This window comes from Lutjanus erythropterus, chromosome 9 (assembly GCF_056507025.1).
Source record: "Lutjanus erythropterus isolate fLutEry1 chromosome 9, fLutEry1.hap2, whole genome shotgun sequence".
In the NCBI taxonomy this organism is placed as follows: domain Eukaryota; kingdom Metazoa; phylum Chordata; class Actinopteri; order Lutjaniformes; family Lutjanidae; genus Lutjanus; species Lutjanus erythropterus.
Window position 1 is genome coordinate 37594426 of NC_139325.1, and position 22163 is coordinate 37616588.

General features: G+C 37.6%; 2 protein-coding genes across 3 annotated transcripts; both read left to right on the forward strand.

Annotated features, from left to right (window-relative positions):
• The first annotated feature begins 40 nt into the window (after window positions 1-40).
• LOC146322117 (uncharacterized) lies at window positions 41-6341 on the forward strand. Of its 2 annotated transcripts, none has more exons than XM_084727514.1 (5): window positions 41-160; window positions 1296-1423; window positions 3570-3804; window positions 4362-4537; window positions 4640-6341. In XM_084727514.1, exons 3-5 carry the CDS (start codon window positions 3601-3603, stop codon window positions 5139-5141), a joined length of 882 nt encoding a protein of 293 aa, XP_084583640.1. In that variant the 5' UTR covers window positions 41-160; window positions 1296-1423; window positions 3570-3600; the 3' UTR covers window positions 5142-6341. The 2 variants fall into 2 exon arrangements, with proteins under 2 accessions (XP_084583640.1, XP_084583641.1); XM_084727515.1 differs by having other exon boundaries at window positions 3586-3804.
• A 3273-nt stretch (window positions 6342-9614) lies between these two features.
• Window positions 9615-10879, forward strand: LOC146322118 (protein S100-A1-like). The gene is made up of 3 exons (XM_084725773.1): window positions 9615-9665; window positions 10339-10497; window positions 10574-10879. The coding sequence occupies exons 2-3, from the start codon at window positions 10360-10362 to the stop codon at window positions 10739-10741; spliced, it is 306 nt and encodes a 101-aa protein (XP_084581899.1). The 5' UTR covers window positions 9615-9665; window positions 10339-10359; the 3' UTR covers window positions 10742-10879.
• Window positions 10880-22163: the final 11284 nt, after the last annotated feature.

The following is a 22163-nucleotide window of genomic DNA, read 5'->3' on the forward strand; positions in this document are numbered from 1 at the left end:
CCTGCTGTCCAACATCGATATCTACAGCAGTACTGCTGAAACAGAAAGTTATATTTTCTGTGGTTTTTATGTCTTGCATATAAACTGAAATTTTGGCATTTAACGACTGGTTACACCTGATATCAGTGAGCAGACTGTGGATGAGAGTGACAGACCTCAGGTAGGAGCCAGACTATAACACACTACTTAATCTCTCAGAGATTAGACGGTATTGGTTATCTGTGTTGTATATAGTGGGTCAGTGAGTATGAGTTACCTCCCAGCATTTCTCTTACGGCAGCCCAAGTAGTCTGTGTCTGTAAGTACTTCTCATGTCTGTATGTCTGCTGTTGGGATGGACTCTGACTGTTAGTTACCACACCACAAGTATGGCTAGACTGATAAACTGGTGTCTAAATGTTTCATCTGTTGGGTTGGACTCTGTCTGTTAGTTACCACACCAAAAGTATGGCTAGACTGATAAACTGGTGCCTAAAGGTTTCATCTGACGAACGTCCCCAATTAGATTTGGGTAGCAAGTGTGTGTGCCGCGGCGCAGCCGTAATGCAGCACAGCCACACCAATTAGCTGCTTTTTACAAAGTCGACAAACAGCCTTATCTTTGTCCATGACTTTGCCATCCACGGTGTAGAACCCAAAATACTTCCACAAGCTGCTTCTCAGATGTTTTGGTGTCGTGATTGTCATTCAGAAAGTAGTGTTCCCAAAAGTAGGGTGTTTAGGTGGGCGCCTCCAAAGAGGACATAAGTAAGTGTATGTGTGTGTGTGTGTGTGTGTGTGGGGGGGGGGTGTTCAGTTAGTTACTTAAGGCCCTGACTGAAACCACACGCTACACTGTTGCATCTACTTCATGCTTCAGTTTATCACAAACATTCAAGATAGACACATTTGGACGTGGCTTTCACTGGACAGGAAGGGGATGCAAAACTGTAATCTGTACAGTAACTAGTAACTAAAGCTGTCAGACAAATGTAGTGGAAATAAAGGTATAATATTTGCCTCTGAGATGGAACAGAAGTATAAATCTGCATGAAATGGAAATACTCAAGTAAAGTTCAAGTGCCTTGAATTTGTCTTCAAGTACAGAACTTGAGTAAATATAGTTACATTCCACCACTGATAATGTCAGTCTTCAACACACCTGTTGATTTTCAGAACAAACTCTGTAGAATAATTCATCAAAACAAGTGAACATTCACATGACAGTTTCTGTGGTCACTGAACAACAATCTGTTTTGGTTTCACTTTCTTGGAAGGCATGTTCAGATCTCGCCATGTTTTTCTCACTTCCGTAGAGGAGGACATGCAGATTATCAGGCACCTCCTGACTGTTATTACTTCATTTACTGAAAACTGTTTAGATGAAGAGGACAAACCAACAGACACTGGTTTAAGGAACTCATTCTGCCTGCAGCTTTTAAAGGTAAATCTTGTGACTTTTATTCTTTTTGTGTGTAGAGATGAAGAGAACTGCAATCATGGAAATTAATATACATGCATATAGGGGTGTGCGATATGACGATATTAGATCGTGAAGGATTAGAACGTGTAGACGATCTGCCAAAGTGAGGAGATCGTATGGATCGTTCAGGGGTCCCTAACAGGCGGACCCACACGCCGTCCTATACGGACCCGGACCTATAACCAATAAACTATTAAGAGATTTTAAATTTTGACGGGACGCTTCTATTTTAACTGGCGCAACCTTTCTAGTCTATCTGGCGCTGGTTTATCTGATCAGGAAACACACAGACCAACTGCAGAGAAGCTGCGTGTGGAGGAGACTGTTGTTAATGACGGAGTTTATTACAACAGTCGAAACTAACGTGATGGTTAATGACATCGACATCAACCAGATGCTCTTATAAAATTAAACAATTGTCTATACGTAAAACAGGAGAGTCTGTGTTTCTCTGTGAGAAACTTTCAGATCTTCTCACAGCAGAGTGAACAGGTGAGGGAGGAGAGGAGGGCAGACTGATCACTAATCAATCGCGGATGCCGTCGTCCTCTCGGACTGATTAAAAAACATAAAAATGCCAAAGTTGGTGACAAACCAAACCTGGATGTCCACACAAATAAAGTCTTTGTGTGAAACACTGCAGAGTGTAACACCGTGCTGTTTAAAGACAGTCTGCTGTCATTAGATTGCTAGAGACAGAGGGTCGTGTCTAGAAGGGAACCCTAGACCTGCGAAAGATCGCGCGAGTTTGATTATTTTAGTAGAAATAACGGACACAAATCTCGCGAGAGTTGCGCAGACACGAGCGAAAAAGGTGCGCAGCTCCAAAAATAGAAAATCATGTCATGGTGTCGATGTTTTTAATGTGGCGGGCAGCCATAAATAAAACACTATTCACTGAACCACAGAGAGTCACTGAAACACTGATCACTGACCTGCTGTGATGAAAAAAATACTCAGATTCTTTACTTAGGCATTTTTACATTGTGGTATTAGTGTTTTTACTTAATTACAATTTAAAAACCTTGCATGTTATTGTTTCCTTTTTTGAAAAATCAACATTTTTATTGCTGTTGTTGTACTTTAATGGTATTCTTGTTGGTATTTTTTGATTACTAAATACAGACCTGCAAACTCATAAGAGGAGAAAAAGGTGGCATGTTGGTAAACCAGTCCCCTGTTGGGGGTCTGGGAGCGTCTGTCCTGCTCCAGAAGAAAAATGTTGTGATTTTAACATGTTAACAAAACATTCTGGTGACTGTTTCAGTTAAAAGAGTTAGTAACATCTTCTGTTTGTGGTTTTTGCAGACATTACTACCTTTACTTTTACCTTTGTGCTTGAAAAAAAAAGTAGAAAGTAAAGTAAAAACAGTAAATGTAAATCTAAATACATAGCATAATACATAATATAAATACATGTAAGATCGTGATAAAATCGAAATCGTGATTTTCTAATAAAAAAATGGTGATATGATATTTTTGCCATATCGCCCACCCCTACATGCATATTAATACAAGGTAAAAAACCGTTGAGACAACTTAATATTTCAAGTCAACTTACTGCAATAGATTTGAATTTTGAGCTTCAACTCAAACAAGTTTTAAAATAAACTAAATCAACTTTTTCCAGCCTGTGATTTTTGGTTTACAGAGAAACTAAAAGAAAAAAAAAAATCAAAAATTGGTCACAGTGAATCATGTTTGTTATTTTTGAGGTGCCTGAAAATTAAATGGTTTTAAATAGAAAGAAAAATAGAATAGTAACCATTATTCAATTTTGTTTGAAATATGATTTTTTGGGAGGTTTCTACAAGTAAAAGATTCAAAGAAGATTAGTAGTTGTTGAAAGTTTGAGTTTGAGTTGAGCTCAAAACTTTGAACTCTAAACTAAATCTAAAGTTTCCTTGAAAGTTTGAGTTTTCTCAAATTTTCCATGTTTACAGTGACAATAACTGAAAAGACAAAAGTTTTTGGTTTGATATAATTGTTGGTATACTATACTGTAAGTATACTGTGTTTGTGTGAACTTGTACTTAATGACACTTCAATGACATCAGTGAACAGTGTTTGGTAGATTTTATAAAACTTGCTCCCTTTCTGTAAACAGATCTCTCAAACAACAGGTTTCACTCTGAAGAATGGAAGATTACAGCATCGACAACTTCACACTGTATGATGACAGCACCTATGACGACAATACCGACGATGGTGACTATATCGACTATTATGGCAACATGTACCACAACAACACCCCTCTATTCATCCAGTTTGTGGCAACATGTATAATCATTTGTGTCAGTCTTCCTTTGACCCTCGTGGCCATCTACGCTCTTTATCGTCTGGTATGTACATTAAGTCTAAGATTTATTCATTTACTATCTGTCTGTCTGTCAGTCAGGGATCTTGATCTGGATTGTCTTGACGAAGTGTTAATGTTAAGAATATAGTTTATTATTAATTGTGTTAATAATAATAAAATGCTAAGTGAAAGGCAGGCTGGATTTTAAAGCTGATTTAATCCGAATCTCTGAACATAACATACAGACACATATATGTATATATATAAGTACTATTACATTGCTAAAATATTACTCAATTACAAGTAAAAGTAATTGTATTTGCCAAAAAAACTACTACAGAGTATTAGTTACTTTTAACTACTTAATTACAGTAATTTGAGTATTTGTAATTAATTGTTTCCACCCCTGTGTGTGTGTGTGTGTGTGTGTGTGTGTGTGTGTGTGTGTGTGTATACACACACACACACACACACACACACATACACATATACATATGAAAAATACACAGATGACTCTGACTGCAGTTCAGAACAAAATGTGATATTTGTTCAGGACATGTTTACAACTGCTTGTTTATTTTTACCAATATTTTTCTGCAGAGAAGAAATTATCATGTTGGTCCGATCTACGTCATCAGCCTTCTCATTTCCAACCTCATCCACCTCTGCTGCTTAATAATTCACGTGGCACGACCTGTTTCTCTAATTGTACAATTTTTTTACAACTGGAGTCTGGTGGCCAACGTTTGCTTCATGGTGTGCGTCGCCCTGGAAAGGTATCTACATGTTTTTCTGTCCAGTAGCTCTTTCCATGTCTGACCATTACATTACTATATAATAACAATAAAGCTCCTCATAGATTATATCTTGTATTACAGGTATTTGATCATCGCCTACCCACTGTTGAACAGCTCCAGACGAAACTTCGGGATCTCTGTGGTGGTCTGTTTCGCTGCCTGTATCCTGGCTGTTGTCTTTGTTCTTTTAAATTTACGGGTTGATATTCGGCACCTTTTAACCATCTTTAGCGTCTTCCTCCTCCTACCCTTCCCACTGTTCATATTCTTCCTGGGTGGGACCCTCAAAGCCCTGTCTGCCAGCCGTGTCCCCTCTGATGAAAAACGCAGAATTGTGGGAATTTTGGTTCTGTTGCTGTTTATTTACATGCTGCTGTTCCTGCCCTTTACCATTTGTCTCCTGGCAGAAGAATCCATAAATAACAACACCCTCTGGATCCTGTTTGAAATGTTTCTTAGGCTGAGTCCTCTTGCAGACTTGACTCTGTATTTTTTCATGAAGAAAGGGACCATAGACAAGCTTTTGTCCTCTGTGTGTTGTTGCAGAATGGACAGCAGTGATATCAGCAGTTCACCAGTATGAATGATGGCAACATTTACACAGTCAGCATCATGTAGGAGAGGAAGGAGATAAAAAAGAAGAAGAGATGTAGATAAACAGGGAGGACAGAGAGAAGATAACCTGCCATCTACTGACATGATGTCTAATGAAACAGCACTGAGGGAGCAGTGGTTGCTGGGAAATAATTTGGTAACCTGGTTCAGGTTCAGTGTGATGGCTTCAACAAATATAAATAAAATAATAAAAATAAAATATAATGTTATGTTTTTAGCTGTAAGCTAGCTTAATCACCAAACCAAAAAGATTATTTTTTATTTTTAAAGATACAACAAGAAACTTTCATGTTTTGTTGATTTTGGAGACCCCTGTGGACAAAAGTAGGAATGTTTTCACTGTCATAACCACAAAATAACATCTAAAATAACATTATCTAAATAAAAATCATCTTATTTCTACTCACTGCAAATTCACCTTGAAAAATGTAATGTATTTAAAAACTCCTTGCAGTAGCTTTAAATTAATATTCGACACAGGAAAAGGAAAGTCTTTAGGACTTCTTATCTGTTATCTGTCATGAACATTTTAATTTAGTTGTTTACTTTTTCCTGTATTAACTATTGTGTGTCTATTTTGTACAAATAAGAAACTTCTTAACTTTTCTTAAAGCTACTCCAAGAAACTTTTCTACTTTGTTGCCCGTGGACAAAAGCAGTAGTATTTCCACTGTCATAACCACAAAATATAAAGTCAAATAAATTTAATTAAATAAAAATCTACACCTGCTTATTTTTATCTAACAAACCAACTAACAATATATTATTCACTGTAACTTTTGCCTGGGAAAATATGAACAGACTCAGTTTATCTGATTTAAGGACAATTGGTTCCAGTGGCAGAGTTTAGGAAAATATAATCTTCTCATAGATGGTCTTGTTTGCTTTTATAAGTCATATGAAGGCATCAGTAATAAGTTGAGACTGTTTCATAACCAGTTAAAAACTTCCTGTAGTAGCTTTAACATAAGTTTTATTTGGACATTTATAAATGTATATGGGATTGTTGTCTGGAAATTCAATTAAAAACCTGTTTCTTAACAAAAATGTGAATGTCTGTCTTTGACTAACTCTCTCAATTAAAACCTGACAAACAAAGGTTCAATCAAATCTCTGCTGGTTGAGAAAGTCCTGTTGTCCACATGAACATAAACACCAGTGAACCATCTTTCAGTTTAGTTTTTTCTTTCCAAATGTTTGGTCATCACACTTGTGCCGGTAACTGGTGAACACTGTTATATTAATGTGGACGAATGTTTTTGTGCCATTTGTTGTGTGTGTGTGCAATCTGGTTGCTGAGTGACATGAATGAAGATCTGATGGTGATGCTGCAATGGCTGCTATAAAACACTGTGGTGTGTGTCTGTGCTGTGGATTTTAAAGATCAACGGTCTTGATGGTGTTTATGCAGTAGTGGCTGATTTGGCTCCATCAGCACACATATGACAACTTTGTGTGTGTGTGCGCTCGTGTGTGTGTGTGTGTGTTCAGAAGTATAAATCTGCATAGGTTAGGTGACTAGACGTGATGTTCGCCAGTTTCTGCCAAGACATCCCTGTAAATCTTAAACACTGATCCTTTAGTTCTTATTCTTTCTGCCCCATTTCCAGTGTTTGGTTAACATCTTGTTTCTGTTTTAAACTTACAGAAGTCTTTCAAATTCATGCAGCCAATTATGAGGTTAAAATATTTTCGCAATTTTGGCGCCCCCTACAGGGAAAATGCAATGCACTTTATTGTGTTACCTTAGTGGAGGTTTCTGAAGATGTGTCTCTATTTTCACACTGATATCTCATTGCGTTCATGAGTTTTTACAGATTTTTGAAAATGAGCTATTTTGTTAAAAAAAAAAAAAAGATTGGCTCATAAAACCCAAAAGGACTGATGAAACAAAACTGCTTTGATAAGTTTAGATCAGTGAAATCTATAGATGACGTTGATTTGTTTTCAGAACAATTAGCCTGATGGTCTGGAAGGAGTTTACAAAATGGGATTTTGACAAAATTGAGATAAAGTAATGAAAGCTGACATTTTTGAAGTAGAGGACTACTGAAGAAAAAATACAGATGAATTAAAATGGCAAAAAAAGTTAGAGTCTAGGCTAAATCATTTTAAAGATAATAGTGGAAACGTAAACTTGCAACGCTGGGGTCAATGAGTGTCATTTTTGTTGCCTGAGCAGTGGGAAGAATTTGCAACCCACCTGCCAATTTTGGTGAATTTTTGTCTAACAGTTTTTGCTGCACTTTTAAAATTATAAAAACAACAAAAACAAAAACATTAAAGGTCCACAGCCAGGTGGACATGGTGACTTTTTTTGTACCGTCTGGACAGTTCTTATAACCAGTGACAGCAGAAAACACAGCACACATGGTCCTACAGCGCCCTCTCCTGGTAGAAACAATTTTATGCACAAAATATATATCTAATCAAAGATACCACTGATGAACAATCCTATTTTAAGGAATACTTACTGTATAAACATAAAAAATAGGCACAAATAAACCTTTAATAGATGGATATACACACGGTGCATAACAATAACAGACAGAACAACTGCTAACCTTTACAGTTAACCCAAATAAAGAACACAATAACTTCAGGAAGTTTAAAATGAGAGATTCTGATGAACTTTGAGCAGATTATTTACAGTGAATATGCATCAGATCTGGTTTTCCTGATAGATTTTCTCCAGTTTTATAATACAGATGCAATTTTGTTGTTGTTGTTTTTTGTTTTTGATTTAACAATTAGACATATTTAATAGGCATCTTCTTTGACAAATGTAGTGTTTTCTTCTCCATGACGGTTGGCCATTATTCAGTTACGTCTCTGGTTGTTTTGACTGTACTGTTCTGGTGCAGGATGAGGCTGTTTATCAGAGTGTTCAGGTCTGCACCGTCTTTATCCTGTGAGATATATTTTAAGTTTATAGCATAAAGTGAACTTTAAATTGGAAAGACGTCTTTAAGGTGAGGCTGTATTATCTCAAACACGCCTTGGCCTATAGTTGACATTCTTTTGTCATTTTAACCTCTCAAGTCGCCTGAACCTTTCGCAGCCTGCTTGGACCCCATTAAAACCTGCTTGCAGGTCTTGTCCTCTTCTTAGTATTATCATTATTATTGTTTTTCTTTGCTAAAATCTGAAATAGCAGGTGGGTTGCAAATTCCATCCATCACCCTGGCAACAAAAAATATACTCAAGGTGACCTCAAGGTGACGCTGTAACAATCAAGTTTACAATTATCCTGAAAAGAGCTGAGTGTGGAATAAAAATTCTTTCACAATTTTAATTGTTAAATTCATCTTCATCTTTTCTCAGTTAGTCTTCTGCTTTAAAAAAATTAAACTTTTATAAACTTTTCTTTATTTTTACCAAAATCTTTAATCGTTTAAAGTTTGTTGACTTCCCTCTCAGGGAAATCTTAAATATTTATTTATTGAATGCTGTAATGATCATCTCACTGGGAAATTTGTTCAGTGGGGGAGCACTTTTTACAAACTGTAATAAAGATGGAATATTAATTTCTGTGAAGGTGCTATGCAAGATTTACTGTTCAAAGCAAAGTGCAAATACAGTAAATAGTAACTCATTAACTTTTTACGTGTCAGTTGTGTTTTTGCTTGTTGTTTTGTACTGTGTAAGGAAGAACCTTCAGCATTTTCAGTCAAATGTCGAACTTGTGATGCACATTAAGGACTGGAAGATAGAAAATTATGAATAAATATCAAAAATTAACGAGTTAGTGCCTCAACATAATAAGTAGGTATTTAAAATAATGAGTTTAGTATCTTAAAACAATGACAAAGTATCAAAAAAGAAAGAGTTAGCACCTCAAAATAATGATAATGATAATGATAATGATGAACTAATGAAATATACCAACATAATGTGAGATGCATTGGGACAGAGTTTGGTTCATGCTCGTCCCCCTCATAATTTACTTAGATGGTCCTGTAACTTTTCAACACGTCACAATTTTAATTTCTCTGAGGGTGACGTGTTAAAAGTCAGATTTCTGTTAGCTTGTTGTTGAAAAGTTGCTTTCTCTGGTGTTAACTGCAGCAGACAGTGGCTGCGATGCATCAGGCAGGTCTGAAAATGGAGACCAGCTACAATAAAAAGCAGCCTGCAAGAAGACAGATGGCTCTACAAATCTTTCTGACTAAAGAGTGTGTAATCATGGATGCTATCTACATACTGCACCGCCATTCTAGCATGAGTGATCGTGCTTTTAACAGATTGAGATAAATATTTTGTCTTCTGAGGCTTTAGCATCAACCACCTCATCTCACTGTCACCTCAGAGGACTCCAGGAAATCTGCAGCAGCAGCCTGAGAATGAATGCAGGCCAATGGCTACGTGAAAGTCTAGAAAAGAATGCAGTCTGATCCAGATTTCATCAGGACAGGCAGCACTATAAAAGTAATGAGATGAGGGTGAAACGTCATTTCTCCACCTTGAGATCTTCCTGAACAGCTTCACTGAGGTGAGTACATGATTCTGAGGAAATATTTGGAACTGCATTTTCAGGAAGGAACATTAAAGAGTCTATATTTTAATTTCATCATGAAGTACATGTAGATATAAGATAGCATAATTTATTGCATGTTTGTGAATAATTCCAGGAAGTTGGGCTGAAGCCCTGGAAACATTTGTGTCAGCTGACAAAATGCAAAACAAATCTGCACCTGTTATCCAACAAAACCACAATATAAATTATACTTAAGCTACATTTTTTGAGTGATTTTTTGAGGTCACGAATAATATTTGAGAGTTTAGAAATGAGATAATGATTTATCAACCAACAGGCTTATTTGTTTTTTAGGCTACATCATCAATGAAGCAAATTTCTTAAAATTTCAATTTGGTTACTGTGACCAAAATATGTATTTTACACTTGAAAATTGTCAGTGCTCTCTGGTTAACGAAGTGCTTAATGACAACACTGTTTCAGACTGACCTTAAACACACCTTTGTTATATATTTACTGCAACATCTTCTTACAGCTCTGTGATTAATAATGTCCCAGTCTAATGAGATAATGCCAGTTGTTTCTTTGATATTTAAAGCATTATTGTATCCTGAAAGAGAAATCTGTCACCTGAGATTTTAGTAACATCTTTTTTTGTCTTTATATGCATATTTTTTTAACCCCTCAGACATTCAGCTCAGGATTAAATATGAGTAGACTAGACATGGCCATGGACCTCCTCATCGAGGTGTTCATGAAGCACGCTTTGAAGGATGACAACTACTTACACCTGTCTAGAAGGGAGATGAAGGATGTGATTAACGAAGAGCTCGGCCAACTCATAAAGGTAATAACCTCGCTGTCATCGTCTCGCCTCGACTTCACTTCAGTTTTTTCATTTTCTTCTTTTTTTTTTTTCAAAGGCAAGTCGAGACCCTCAAAAGGTGGTGGAGATCATTACTGATCTGGACAAGGATCAGGACAACCAAGTGAGCTTTGACGAGTTCGCTATGATGGTGGTGAAGCTCACTATGTGCGGCCACCCCTACTTTGAAAGAGTCAGTTGTAGACTTGTGTGTGGTTGCAGATAAAATCTAAAGATGTGATTGTCAGTAGACCTACAGAGGCTCCACCTGCAAAACAAACTTGTTCTATGCTGTTTTTAAACTTTCTGACTTGTTCAGAATGTCAGTAATTTACTCTGAATATTAAAGATGAATTCTCTGAAATGCATTTTGTCATGGTAAATTGATCTGAAAAAATCAGGGATGTGATTAATTAAACTTCCCCTCCTCCTGAAAATATCTGCATTACCCTGAAATTTTATGTATCCAACATTATTAGGTAAAGTAGGTGACTATTCTATAGTTATTATTTCCTCAGCTATATTTTTGGTTCGGTTTGTTTGTTGTTTGTCAGCAGGATTACGGGAAAACTCCTGATGAAACTTGGCAAAATTATGTAGCATGGGCTGCGGATACACAAATCATTTTTCACTTTCTGTGACATTGTGAGATAGGACCATTGCAACACTAGCCTCTATAGCAAAATGACCTGATCTGTGAATGGCGTGCTGCGACTACTAGTTTGACTACATTCCAACAAACCAAATATGGGACAAAGAGTATGTTTGTGTGGGACACCTTACTAATGCTGAGAGGTAGAATATTCTTTCATATTAAAAGAATTAACATCTCTACTCACTTTTTGCTGGGAACCTTTTCTTTGTGATAGTTTCCATCAAATTCCGCTTTGTGATGACTTACAGTTTTCCCTGTTGGGCGTGGCGAAGCAAGGACAGCAACAGTATAACCAGCACCTGACCCACGTTTGATTGACATCTCACACCGTGGGGACAGCCTTCCCTGCTTTCTTCGCAGTAACTCGAGCCAATCAAAATGTGGCACATGGGTATTAATATGCAGGATATGGGACAAAGGATAAATATGCTGTGCAGACCCACATAAAAAGGGAAACCCGATGACCCTAGCTGCGGCTAAACATACAACAACACAAAACTACCACTGCACAAATCATTAATGCAGCACGTATACAAGAAAAAAAGCTACATCTACATTATCCCTACTGTTTCTTCGAATCAATATATGCAAAATGAGGCTATTTAAAAGTTGTTGTAGACCATGTTAACTTCCAGAAAGTTCTCAAATAGAGGTTCCCCTGGGGTCCATGGCTCTTTCCAAGTATCTGTTGTCCCAGGACTTGAGCATAGACTTCAGGTAAACCTAATATGCTTTACATTAAATTGCACACAACAAACAGCAACAGGTAAGAAACAGAAAAAAATATCCTTCCAAAAAAACTTTCATGTGTCATCTAAGAAAACAAAAAAAGGAAAAGGAAAAGAGGGAACTGAGGTCTTTTAGCACTGAAGTCAAGCAGCTTCAAGCATTTCAGCCTCACTGTGCTACTCAGTGTGGTTTTAGTCGACTATTGTTGCTTGAGACAAAAATAATCTTAAAGAGAGAACTGGCCACACAATAAATTAGAAAATAAGGAACAGAAGAACTAGGATAATCCCTGGATAGAAAAAAAGACTTAAAGTTGGGTACAGCTCTCATCTTTTAATTTGTTACTCTGTAATGTCTCATGTTGTCCAACACAGGACTATGAAGCCCGTCAAGTACGACACTAAAACTTTGCTAAATAAAACCAAAATCACATGCCTAAAATGCCTAAAGTGAAAGCAAAAGTATATTATTTTCATTTGGGTGCAAAGACCCTATTTTAATGTGAAGAGTGTTAAAAAATCCTGCACATCAACCAGTGATGGAGGACTGTTGTCCTTGAACAAAAGGCATTTTCAAATTGCTGGGGAAATAATACCTAAAATGTAATTGATTTTAGATATATATATATTAGATATATATTATCTAAAAAAAAAGTTAGCTGCAGGAGAGTGAGGGGTGTGTGTGTGTGTGTGTGTTGGGGGGGGGCAGCGGCTCATGAGAGTAGTACCAGGTGAGTTGATTGGCACAGCTGCTGCTGGTTTTTCCTGATTGCATCTGTCCCCTTTTTCATGCAGTAGGATGCTGCCCTTCAGATGACTGCTGCCCAGACAAAGACGAGGAACTCTGCCCGAGTTTTTGGTTAAACCTGAACGGACTGGAAGACGTGCTGAAAGAGCACATGTGGTGTATTGATGATTTTGTTGCTGTGTTCTGGGCATTAGTGTCACAGTAAAAGTTTTGCATACAGTCTGAGGGCTGAATCTGTGCGTCTGTGCTGGGGGAACTCACAGGGGGTAGCAAGATGGCTAAAATATTTAAATGTCAATAATTAAAAAACTTGGTGTCCTTATTGCAGTACAGTGACAGACCAGCAGATGGAGACAGACTTCATGGTGACCAGCTGTCCTCACGGTGCAACCTAAACCTCTTATGCTGGATATCACTATGAGTGTGTGGGTCATAACATGAACTTTATCTTCCCATTTTTTCCCCTTTTTGATGGATGTGGTTTACATTGATGGATCACATTCATTTTTTTCCCGAAATCCTCACGTAATTACACAATATCCATTTGATAAAATCCAACACAAGCTGAAAAGTGGACATCTTGGCAAAAAAGACTTCTACAAAACAACACCAGCATGTTCTGAATTTCATGCCATTTTGCAATATAAGCTTTCTTTTTTAAAATAAACTTTAGAAAGCAGACACAGAGGTAATTGTGTGTGTATTTATAAGGTGGGCTGACAGTGAGAAAGGTTTCCACAACTTGTATGTTGACAGCTAAAGCTGGCATCTATCCACTGATAACAGCAATAATGCCACCATACTAATAATAGTGATCATTTTTACATAAACACAAAAAAACATGTGACATGCATCAGTTTTATTATATCAGTTTTAATACTGTATATCATGCTCATCATGTAATTTTGTTGTTGACAAAACAAAACGTGCTACGGCCCCCTGGTGGACAAACTATGTAATGTGACACTGCTAAAATTGCTTCAAACTTGTCTTGGCTTTTCTGTTCTGCAAAAGAATGACCTGTTTTAAGCTCATATAAGCCTACGTCGACTTTTCAGACACAGCCAAATGTCAGAACTTTCAGTTGAAGGTGATGTTGGCATGAACTGTATTTACAAGTCAGAAAATGGTAACTGGTTTTCATCCAGCAATCAAAAACATGCCCTGTTGGAAACCCAAAGAAGACATTAAAACATTTTTAATATTTATCAGCCATTAGCAGTGGGCACTGGTGGACTCAGAGGGGAAAACTGCCCCTCTTGGTGCACCCATGCTTAAAAAAAAAAAAAAAAAAGGCAACAAAAGTGCCTTCTACGGTGCCCTCCCAGTGAACAAAACATGCATGAGTCCTCTCAATGGTGCCCTTTGAATTGTGAAAATGTGATGGAGTGCCATAAAGGCTGCCCTACATGTTTGAAAACTTGTTGGCATCTCAGTGCCTCTAAATGGTTAAATAGTAAATAGTTCCCTGTGTGTTTTTATGGCAGAAGTGCAGTAGTTTTAAGTCACATAATAAAACAATTTTAATCTAAACCAGGGTTTGGAATTGTTCCACAATGAATGCTTCCCAACCTTCAGCGTGCTGATGCTGGACCACATACAGTTGGTGCCCTTTATTTTTTTCAGCCCTGCACCTCAGTCAACCTGAGTCTAATTTTATTACAATAACATAATCTAGGTCACGAACTGCATTTTTCTTTTCCCTTTTGTATGAAAGACTTATTTCAAATTTTGGATATAACCTCCATGTTTGCTTGAAGAGCATTAGTCGTTTTTCTTTTCTTTCCGTTTTGCACTTTAGGTGTCATTTTGCTAAATTAACCTTATCGCCTTGCTCATTTTTTGCTTGTACCTCTATGAATCAGATGCATTCAACCCTTTTTATCCCTGATGAGAAATGATCTGTATCTGTGCGTCCACGCAGACATCCCTGCAAGCAATTTTAAAATGACAAGCGTTTGTCCATGTTTGTTTCACGTATCATTAAATTGGACGTAGCTGGCATCATGTACAGTCCTAGTCAAACATGACGGTGCCGTATGTTAGCAGGCCTGTCGGTGTGTTTACGACTGAGGTGGACCGGAAATGTGCTACATGAATCTTATTAACAGTGAGAGTCACAGAAAAATTCAATATCCTGACTTCATGTTTGGAGCGACAGTTATTGCAAAATGTTTACACACACACAAACATGCATGCATGAATGAATGGATGTGTGTTTTCTGACATCACAGTGTAATAAAGCTGTATTTAAAGAGCCATATATACGTGAAGACAACCATGTGGCTTGTCTTGATGTTGTAAACATTACCAACATATGCCCAATTCTATCCAGTCTTGGTCCAGGAGATGCTGTTCGTACAGATTTCAGCTAGAAAATGTGAACAAAGTTATCTGCTCACTTTTAGTTACTAAAAAATAGTAACAAAAGTCACAAAGACGTTCATCTTAACCAGGATTGTTAAACAAATGTAATTGGAATATAACATTGTGAAGTGGCGATTTCACTCTTACGTTGGTGTATTTATGTACAAGTGCCTCATGTAAGAGGGCAGCGTGTGTGTACTGATCCAGTTAGCCATTAACAGATGGGTCATCTTGTATTACCTTCCTTCTTTTGTTTGAACTGAAGTAAAACCTTCTCCTGCACTTTTACTGTTTCTCCTCCCATTTTCTTTTGCCAGCTCCCTCAATCATTATCATCATCTGCCTGCTGGGGCTGCTCGCTGTTTACTAGGAGAAACCAAAGTACAATTACAGGTGAGATTTTTTTTTTTTTTTATAGGACCAATTTTTTGCTTTGCCAAGTGAGTTTTTCAGTAGAGGTCGTCATGGGTCAAAGACAAACCAATAGAAAGACCCAATCTGTCAGGCAAAAATGAATGTTCCCCTGGTAGGCAATCTTTCTGGCTGGCTTTCTGGTTTGGTGTTCTGGCCTTGCACCAAACCGCATTTCATGTTGCCAAACCCGAGTCGTTAGATGTAGGCTGATCAAAACTCACCGGGAGCTGCGTTACAGTATTTTTAGCATCTTGGTTGTTCCGACAAATTCAAACATGTTTGATATTATTTACTAGATAATCAGGGTTAGGGTTATTTTTGGGACAATGGAAAGTGTTTATTTTCAGGACAAGAGGCTGTTGGATAGCTATTGATGCAATGGGCCATTGGAATTCTGGAACAATGGGCCGTCGGAGCAATGACAGCTCATAGTGAGTCTACTCGCATTGCACATATTGACACAGAAATAGAGACCAAAGGTAATTTTATTCTGCTTACTGATACAAGATGAAAAGTTAGGGGACATGGAAATTCAGCATCTGAGAAGCTCAGATAAATATAACCCATGACAGATCAGAAAGTTTGCTAAGATGATGCTCATAAAAGGTAAAATATTAAGGACTATTTCATGCAGATCATTCTGAAGTGGATTACATGGATCAAGTTTTCACGATAACCTCAAATGAAGGTAGAAACTGTGACGCCTGGGGTCTGGTCCTCCTTATCAGACGATACTTGAGGTTTGCTGCTCGGACTGAAAGAGAGTTATCAGTGCATCCCTGCTGTTTGCATAGTTTCTCCAGTGAAAGATGGACTTGGACAAGCAGCGATAGGACCCAGGTCAATGTTTACCTCTCACCTTTCTTATCGAGCTGGGAGTTTGCCCTCCGCCCAGAGAGAAAGCCCCTTTGCCTCACCCCCCAGTGTTTCCTCGCTTGTCTTCATGGCTTCGGCTGTTGAGCAACAGGCCGGTTACGACACTGACAAAGTGAGAGCTGTGGGAGACAAAACCACAGAAACACAAAACACAGATGGTGTTTAATTCAGCTCCCTAAACAGAGAGCTGTGCTGTCGACTATTAACCTTTTTCAGAAAGGTTAACCCTTATCCTAAATGTAACTAACATTGTCTATATGCTTCTTATCTCACGAGTTTACCCTCTGTCCTGCTCCACCTGTTTTTCTCTTCTCTTTCCTTTCAGAGCAGGTGTAGTCATTCAAAAGGAGAAACCCACCTTGAAACACTGTCAACATAATCTGTGTTATTTCCATTCTCTTTCATGTTTCTTCTCATGGATAACTTCCCAAAAGAAGAAGTGACGTGCAGATATTTTCAGAAGCTCTACAACATCAATAGTAAACAGGTAGCTGAGTAATTTAGGACCTCCAAACTAAAAGGAGGTGAAGAAAGACATAAAAGATAATTCATCTTTATAATTACTACACATGACCTGCTTTCCATATACCTATTTTATTTCCTGTGACAAGAATATATCTTTCTGTTTAATGAATGTATTACTTAAAGAGTAGATGCCTCTCAGACTGTGCAACATTGATTTTCTATCCCTCGTGTTGTTGTGCAATTGTGTCATCCATTATTTTGCTGTTCTTCTATTATTTCCTGTTGTTTTCTTCTTTATTTTATATTTAACCAAAACACAGACAGGAAACGGCTTAAACCACGCTATCAAAACCACACAAGTTTCGTAAGAAAACCAGAAATGCATTAAAGGTGATTGCCATTTTAGTCATATAACTGACTTTACGTGGAAGAATGATGCATGTTTAATTGACCTGACTCCTCATCACCACATTACATAATCTTTGAATTTCTATACTGTGTAACATTATGCCATGTCATTCTAATCAAGTTTTTTTTTTTACTTCAGAGGTGTATGACTGTGCGTACGTGTGTGTGTGTATGTATGTGTACATGTAACTGTGTGTGTGCGTGATGAACCCCGGGCCTGCCGCCTGCAGCAGTCAGAACGAAAGCACAGCGTCTCACAGCAGACAGAGAGTCTGCAGGCAGAGTGAACAGATAAATTATGATGACTAATGGCTCATCAAACTGTCACACTGAGCCCAGACAATGCACGCAGCGCTGTGCAACCACAGAAGAAGAAGACACAGAGATGCAGGAAAAGACTATACTTAAAGTGGCGGATGTGGAATGTCACTCAGGATTTCTCAACAAGATGCACAAACTATACAGGCTGTCCTGCTGGAATGAGTAAAGTGTGAATGACTGATAAAAAAAAGCTAATAAAATAACCAGAGGAAGAGTTTTTTTGAAGCACTATTCATCATTGAGGAAGTTTACTCACAGCTCTGGTCTTCACTAAGACCACAGTTGGCTGATAAGAAAGTTAGGAATATTCCATATTTTTGTGTACACTTTGTATTACTTATTTTTGTACTGTCCCTTTAATTGCTACAGTCTTTTATTTTATTTTATTTTTATTTTTAACTGTGTTGTTATTCTTTATTGTTTCTTTTTGTGCTTTCTGCAACTTACTATCACTGAGATTTTTCATTTTTTCTAATTATACTTTATAAATTTGTGTGAGTATTAAATATGTATATATGTGTGAATATGAGCACTGTTTGAGGATGACGCTGCTGTAATTTCAATGTGCCTGTACAATGACAATAAAGTTCTTGAATCTAGAATCTTAAAAGAACTGATAAGATCTTCTTAATAAACCAAAAAAGGGGAACAAAATCCATAAAATGTAATGTGTCACAATGTTTTATACTCACTGTTTTTAAACTTTGCTGAGCAATTTTTTTTTTTTTGTCAATTTTCATTTCTTGACAGATTTCTGTGGAGGGCAATAATAATAATATATAATATAGAATAATATATGATATAGAATAATAAATATGAATTAACTACTAATATTCAAACATTGTGTTTCGCTTTAAACTAGTTTATGTCATTAACGTATTTTTTACATGGATAAAAGGACAATTACACTTGAAATTTGAACTTGTTTTTTCCACAGAGAAACTGGGACTTGAGACAGAAACTGGGACCGTAGAATTGTACAGGACCCAGCAGGTGCCAAGAACATCTGCTGTCATTTCTTTCTGTTTAGTTTGTTTTAATTTTGATGAATCAATTAGTAATTTTTAACTGTAATTCTAGGGATGTAGTGCATCTAGTGGCCATTTGAGGAACTGCGGCTTAAAGGTCCAGTGTGTAAGATTTAAGGGGATCTATTGAATAAGTATGTTTTCATTAGTGTATTATCACCTGAAATTAAGAAACATTGTGTTTTTGTTTCCTTAGAATGTGCCTTTTATATTTACAGAGTACGTGGGTCCTCTTTCATGGAGTCCACAGTATTGCACTGCCATATCTCTCCAGAAGCCCAAAATGATGACAGACCAAATATGGGCTCGACATTTTTCATTATGTAACACAGGGTTGTACAACAACATTATAGTTCCTTCATAATACACACAAAATACAACACTGATGATTAAATTTACAATTAATGACTGGTTAATAAAATAACAATTACACTTGAATTTCGAACTTGGTTTTTCCAGAGAGAAGTTGGGACTCTTTCAGTTGAACTGTGCAGAGCCGAGCGGGCGTCAAGAGTATTTGTTTTACTTTCTGCGCATCAATTAGTAATTTATTGCTGTAATACAAGAAATTTAGAGCATCCAGTGGCCATTTGAGGAACTGCGGCTAAAAGCACTCCTCAAAATACCTTTTCACAGTAAATTTCATGTGTAATTGATAGCATTAATGAGAGTTGTATCCATTTACACAAGCCAATTCTAGGATTGTACATGCTGGCCCCTAAAGGGACTTCCTGTGAACGGAGCCACAGCTAATGTTAGTAGCTCCATTTGTGCTTTTCCTGCTGAATCAAAGTGTCTTTAAAAAGATCTGTATGCTTCAATGATAAGGCTCATCATATCTATTCATTTTTCTCCAACTGAAACACCCTTACCGGCTGATTCCATCAAGCATGACTCGTCTGCACCACGGTTCTGATCCGTCCTCCATGAGGCTGCAAGCCTCACCTGCAGTGTTTCAGAAACATTTCAGCAGCGGAGCGTTTTGCCCGCCTGATTGTGTTTACTTGCTCAGATTTTATTGATTTAGTCCTCTGTCCTTGCTCTTTGTGCTTCTACCATGGATAAGCAGGCTATGTGGTTAAATAGTTTTTTTTCTGTCTGTCTTAATGATTGTCAGTCTGCACAGGGAATTTTATTTTGAAAACTAACTGGATTCTCCCTGCCTCTTCTGTACCTGGCTTCCTGCTCATTCGATCTGCTCTGTGCTAACTGACGAACAATATTTATTATTATCATGGCATAAGTTTATTTATGTTTCTCTTCCCACAGGAGGTGTAGACATATTTTTACCAGAATTTACAGTGAGTCAATACTGATTCCAGTGTACTTCCTAATTCCCAGCAGCTGTATGTGTGTGTGGGTGTGTGTATGTTTTGCAGGACAAAGGAAAGAAAGAAAAAGTTTAAATCTGGACAACATACTTTAATGGTTTGTGTGTGTATGTGTGTGTATGTGTGTGTGTGTGTGTGTGTGTGTGTGTGTGTGTGTGTGTGTGTGTGTGTGTGTGTGTGTGTGTTGGTTTAGATGTTTCCTTGGAATAAATGAGGCAAATTTAACCACTATTTATCACCTCTGTATGCATCAACAGTCTATAACAGACTGTTTCCATCAACCGCAGATGTTTTCAGAGAAATCCACTCAAATTGTTTACAGTCAACTGAATCTCCTCCGTGTTGTGTTTTCATAAAAATATAGAAATAATTACACATTCACTTTGTTTGGGTCTGAATGTCAATGATGGTTATAAAGATTATTATTTGTAATTCAAGGACCCAAGTGTTTTTGTTGTTGTTGTTTTTGGCTGTGCCAAACTTGGCCATATCATGAAATGTACAAAAGATGAAGAAGAAAAGAAAGTAAAAGACAATTGAAAAATGCAAAATATTAAAATCAAAACTGAAAAATTTGAAACAACACACTAGAAGATTCTAGATATAAGCAGGCTAGATTAATTAATGTAATCATGTTAATGAATAATATCACTATGTATGGATGTCTGGGATGTTTCTGGTTGTTGGCCTCAGTAATGCTTAAAGCAGGTGATCTCAAAGTGTGGCTGCAGGCCAATGGCAGCCCCATTAACAGGTGTTTGTCAGGTCAGGAAAGACATCTTTTAGAAAACTCCTGATTGCATGGTGGAAACTATTTGGCACCTTGCAGTCACAGGAATTACTTGCATCATAAATCCTAGTGCTGTTGCCTGAAGTTAGTGACATCAGTAGACAACTTGGCAGCTCAATGTGGGAGTGAGATGGAAAAGCCACCACTGAAAAAACGCTGTACTGTTGAGAAGAAAGAGCGGTTTCGGCAAAAAAGGTTTCAGGATCGACTCTTACTTCATCTGACCTCAGGGAGACAAATAAAGTGATCTACCTCATCCTGAAATCCTTTAAGTTCATAGTTTTTCCTGCCTTTTTCCAGCCTTCAGTCATATTGTGGATCTCTAAATTGGCATCAAAATTTTGCGAAACCCTGGTTTACAGCACCTGATGTCATTGAGATTGGGATATCTGTTTGATCTTTTTATTTTTTATTGTTTATGGTGCCATCAGAGACTTTTAATTAGAAAAACCCTCCCCAGATGAGTTTAAGGTTGGATGAGTATATCAATACTAGTCTCATGTCTTTCTGTTTAGGATGTAGCTGAGGCAGCTGAACATAAAGACTGCCACCAGGGGGAAACAGTTAGCCTGGCCACCTCTTAATCTCACTAATGAAAATAGTATATCTTGCTTGTTTTGGTATGTTTGCTTGTCTGTGCAAAAACCAAAGTATGAAAACAACATCTTGTCTTTATGAGAATTATGTGTACTATTTTTGAAGGCATTGATCCTGGCAAAGAAATAATGAAATGTAAGCTCAGACGAAAAACTCCAGCCACGTATGTACTGGAAGGATATGATGCGGTTTGTTTGGGTTGGTGTGAACTGGTGTGGACCCAAACTCCAGTGTGGACCAAACAACCCTCTGGTCCACTTCAGGGTTGTCTCCAAGGGGTGGTCTCGGACCGCTGCAGCAGTTAATTTCTGGTGTGAACACCAATCGAACCAGTCACAGAAGCATACCATTTTATGTGTAATTTCATTGGTTGAAGAATGTTTTCTCTTCCTGTTTTGGTGACTGCTGAACTAGTTGCACGTTTGCCACCAAAATGTGGACTGTCAGGGGACAAACCTGGACTCATGACGAATTAAGAACTACCTGCATTATTAATTTATTTACTACCTGCTGCCTTATGAGATGTTTATTTGCACAGCCCTCTAAAGTCTGCTGCTCCAGATCAACACCAACATGACCAGAACCTGACGTTGCTCCATGATGAACAATATCCAGATAGAAATCTGGCTGTTTGTTGTCATTTCACACTTGAGCAAAAACCAAAAGATATTTCCACCACATGATTTTTTGAGGTTTGCCTTTATGAATGCAAACCAGACCAGCTGGAAAACTGATATGACATATCATCCTTGCTTTGATTGGATTCAGGACCTGGACCTTTAGGTGTGAACTCAAGCGTAAATCTCAGCAGTAAAGCAAATACAGTAAGCATGCAACTCTGGAGTTCAGCGGATAACGTGATCTATTTGGGATCTCAACCATCAAAAATGACATATAAAAGTAAATTTAAAATTATTGCA

Coding starts and splice junctions, on each gene's coding strand:
- LOC146322118 (XM_084725773.1), top strand. CDS start 10,360: ATGAGTAGACTAGACATGGCCATGGACCTCCTCATCGAGGTGTTCATG. Junction 10,498..10,573: donor AGCTCGGCCAACTCATAAAG/GTAATAACCTCG, acceptor TTTTTTTCAAAG/GCAAGTCGAGACCCTCAAAA.
- LOC146322117 (XM_084727514.1), top strand. CDS start 3,601: ATGGAAGATTACAGCATCGACAACTTCACACTGTATGATGACAGCACC. Junction 3,805..4,361: donor TCTACGCTCTTTATCGTCTG/GTATGTACATTA, acceptor ATTTTTCTGCAG/AGAAGAAATTATCATGTTGG. Junction 4,538..4,639: donor GTGTGCGTCGCCCTGGAAAG/GTATCTACATGT, acceptor CTTGTATTACAG/GTATTTGATCATCGCCTACC.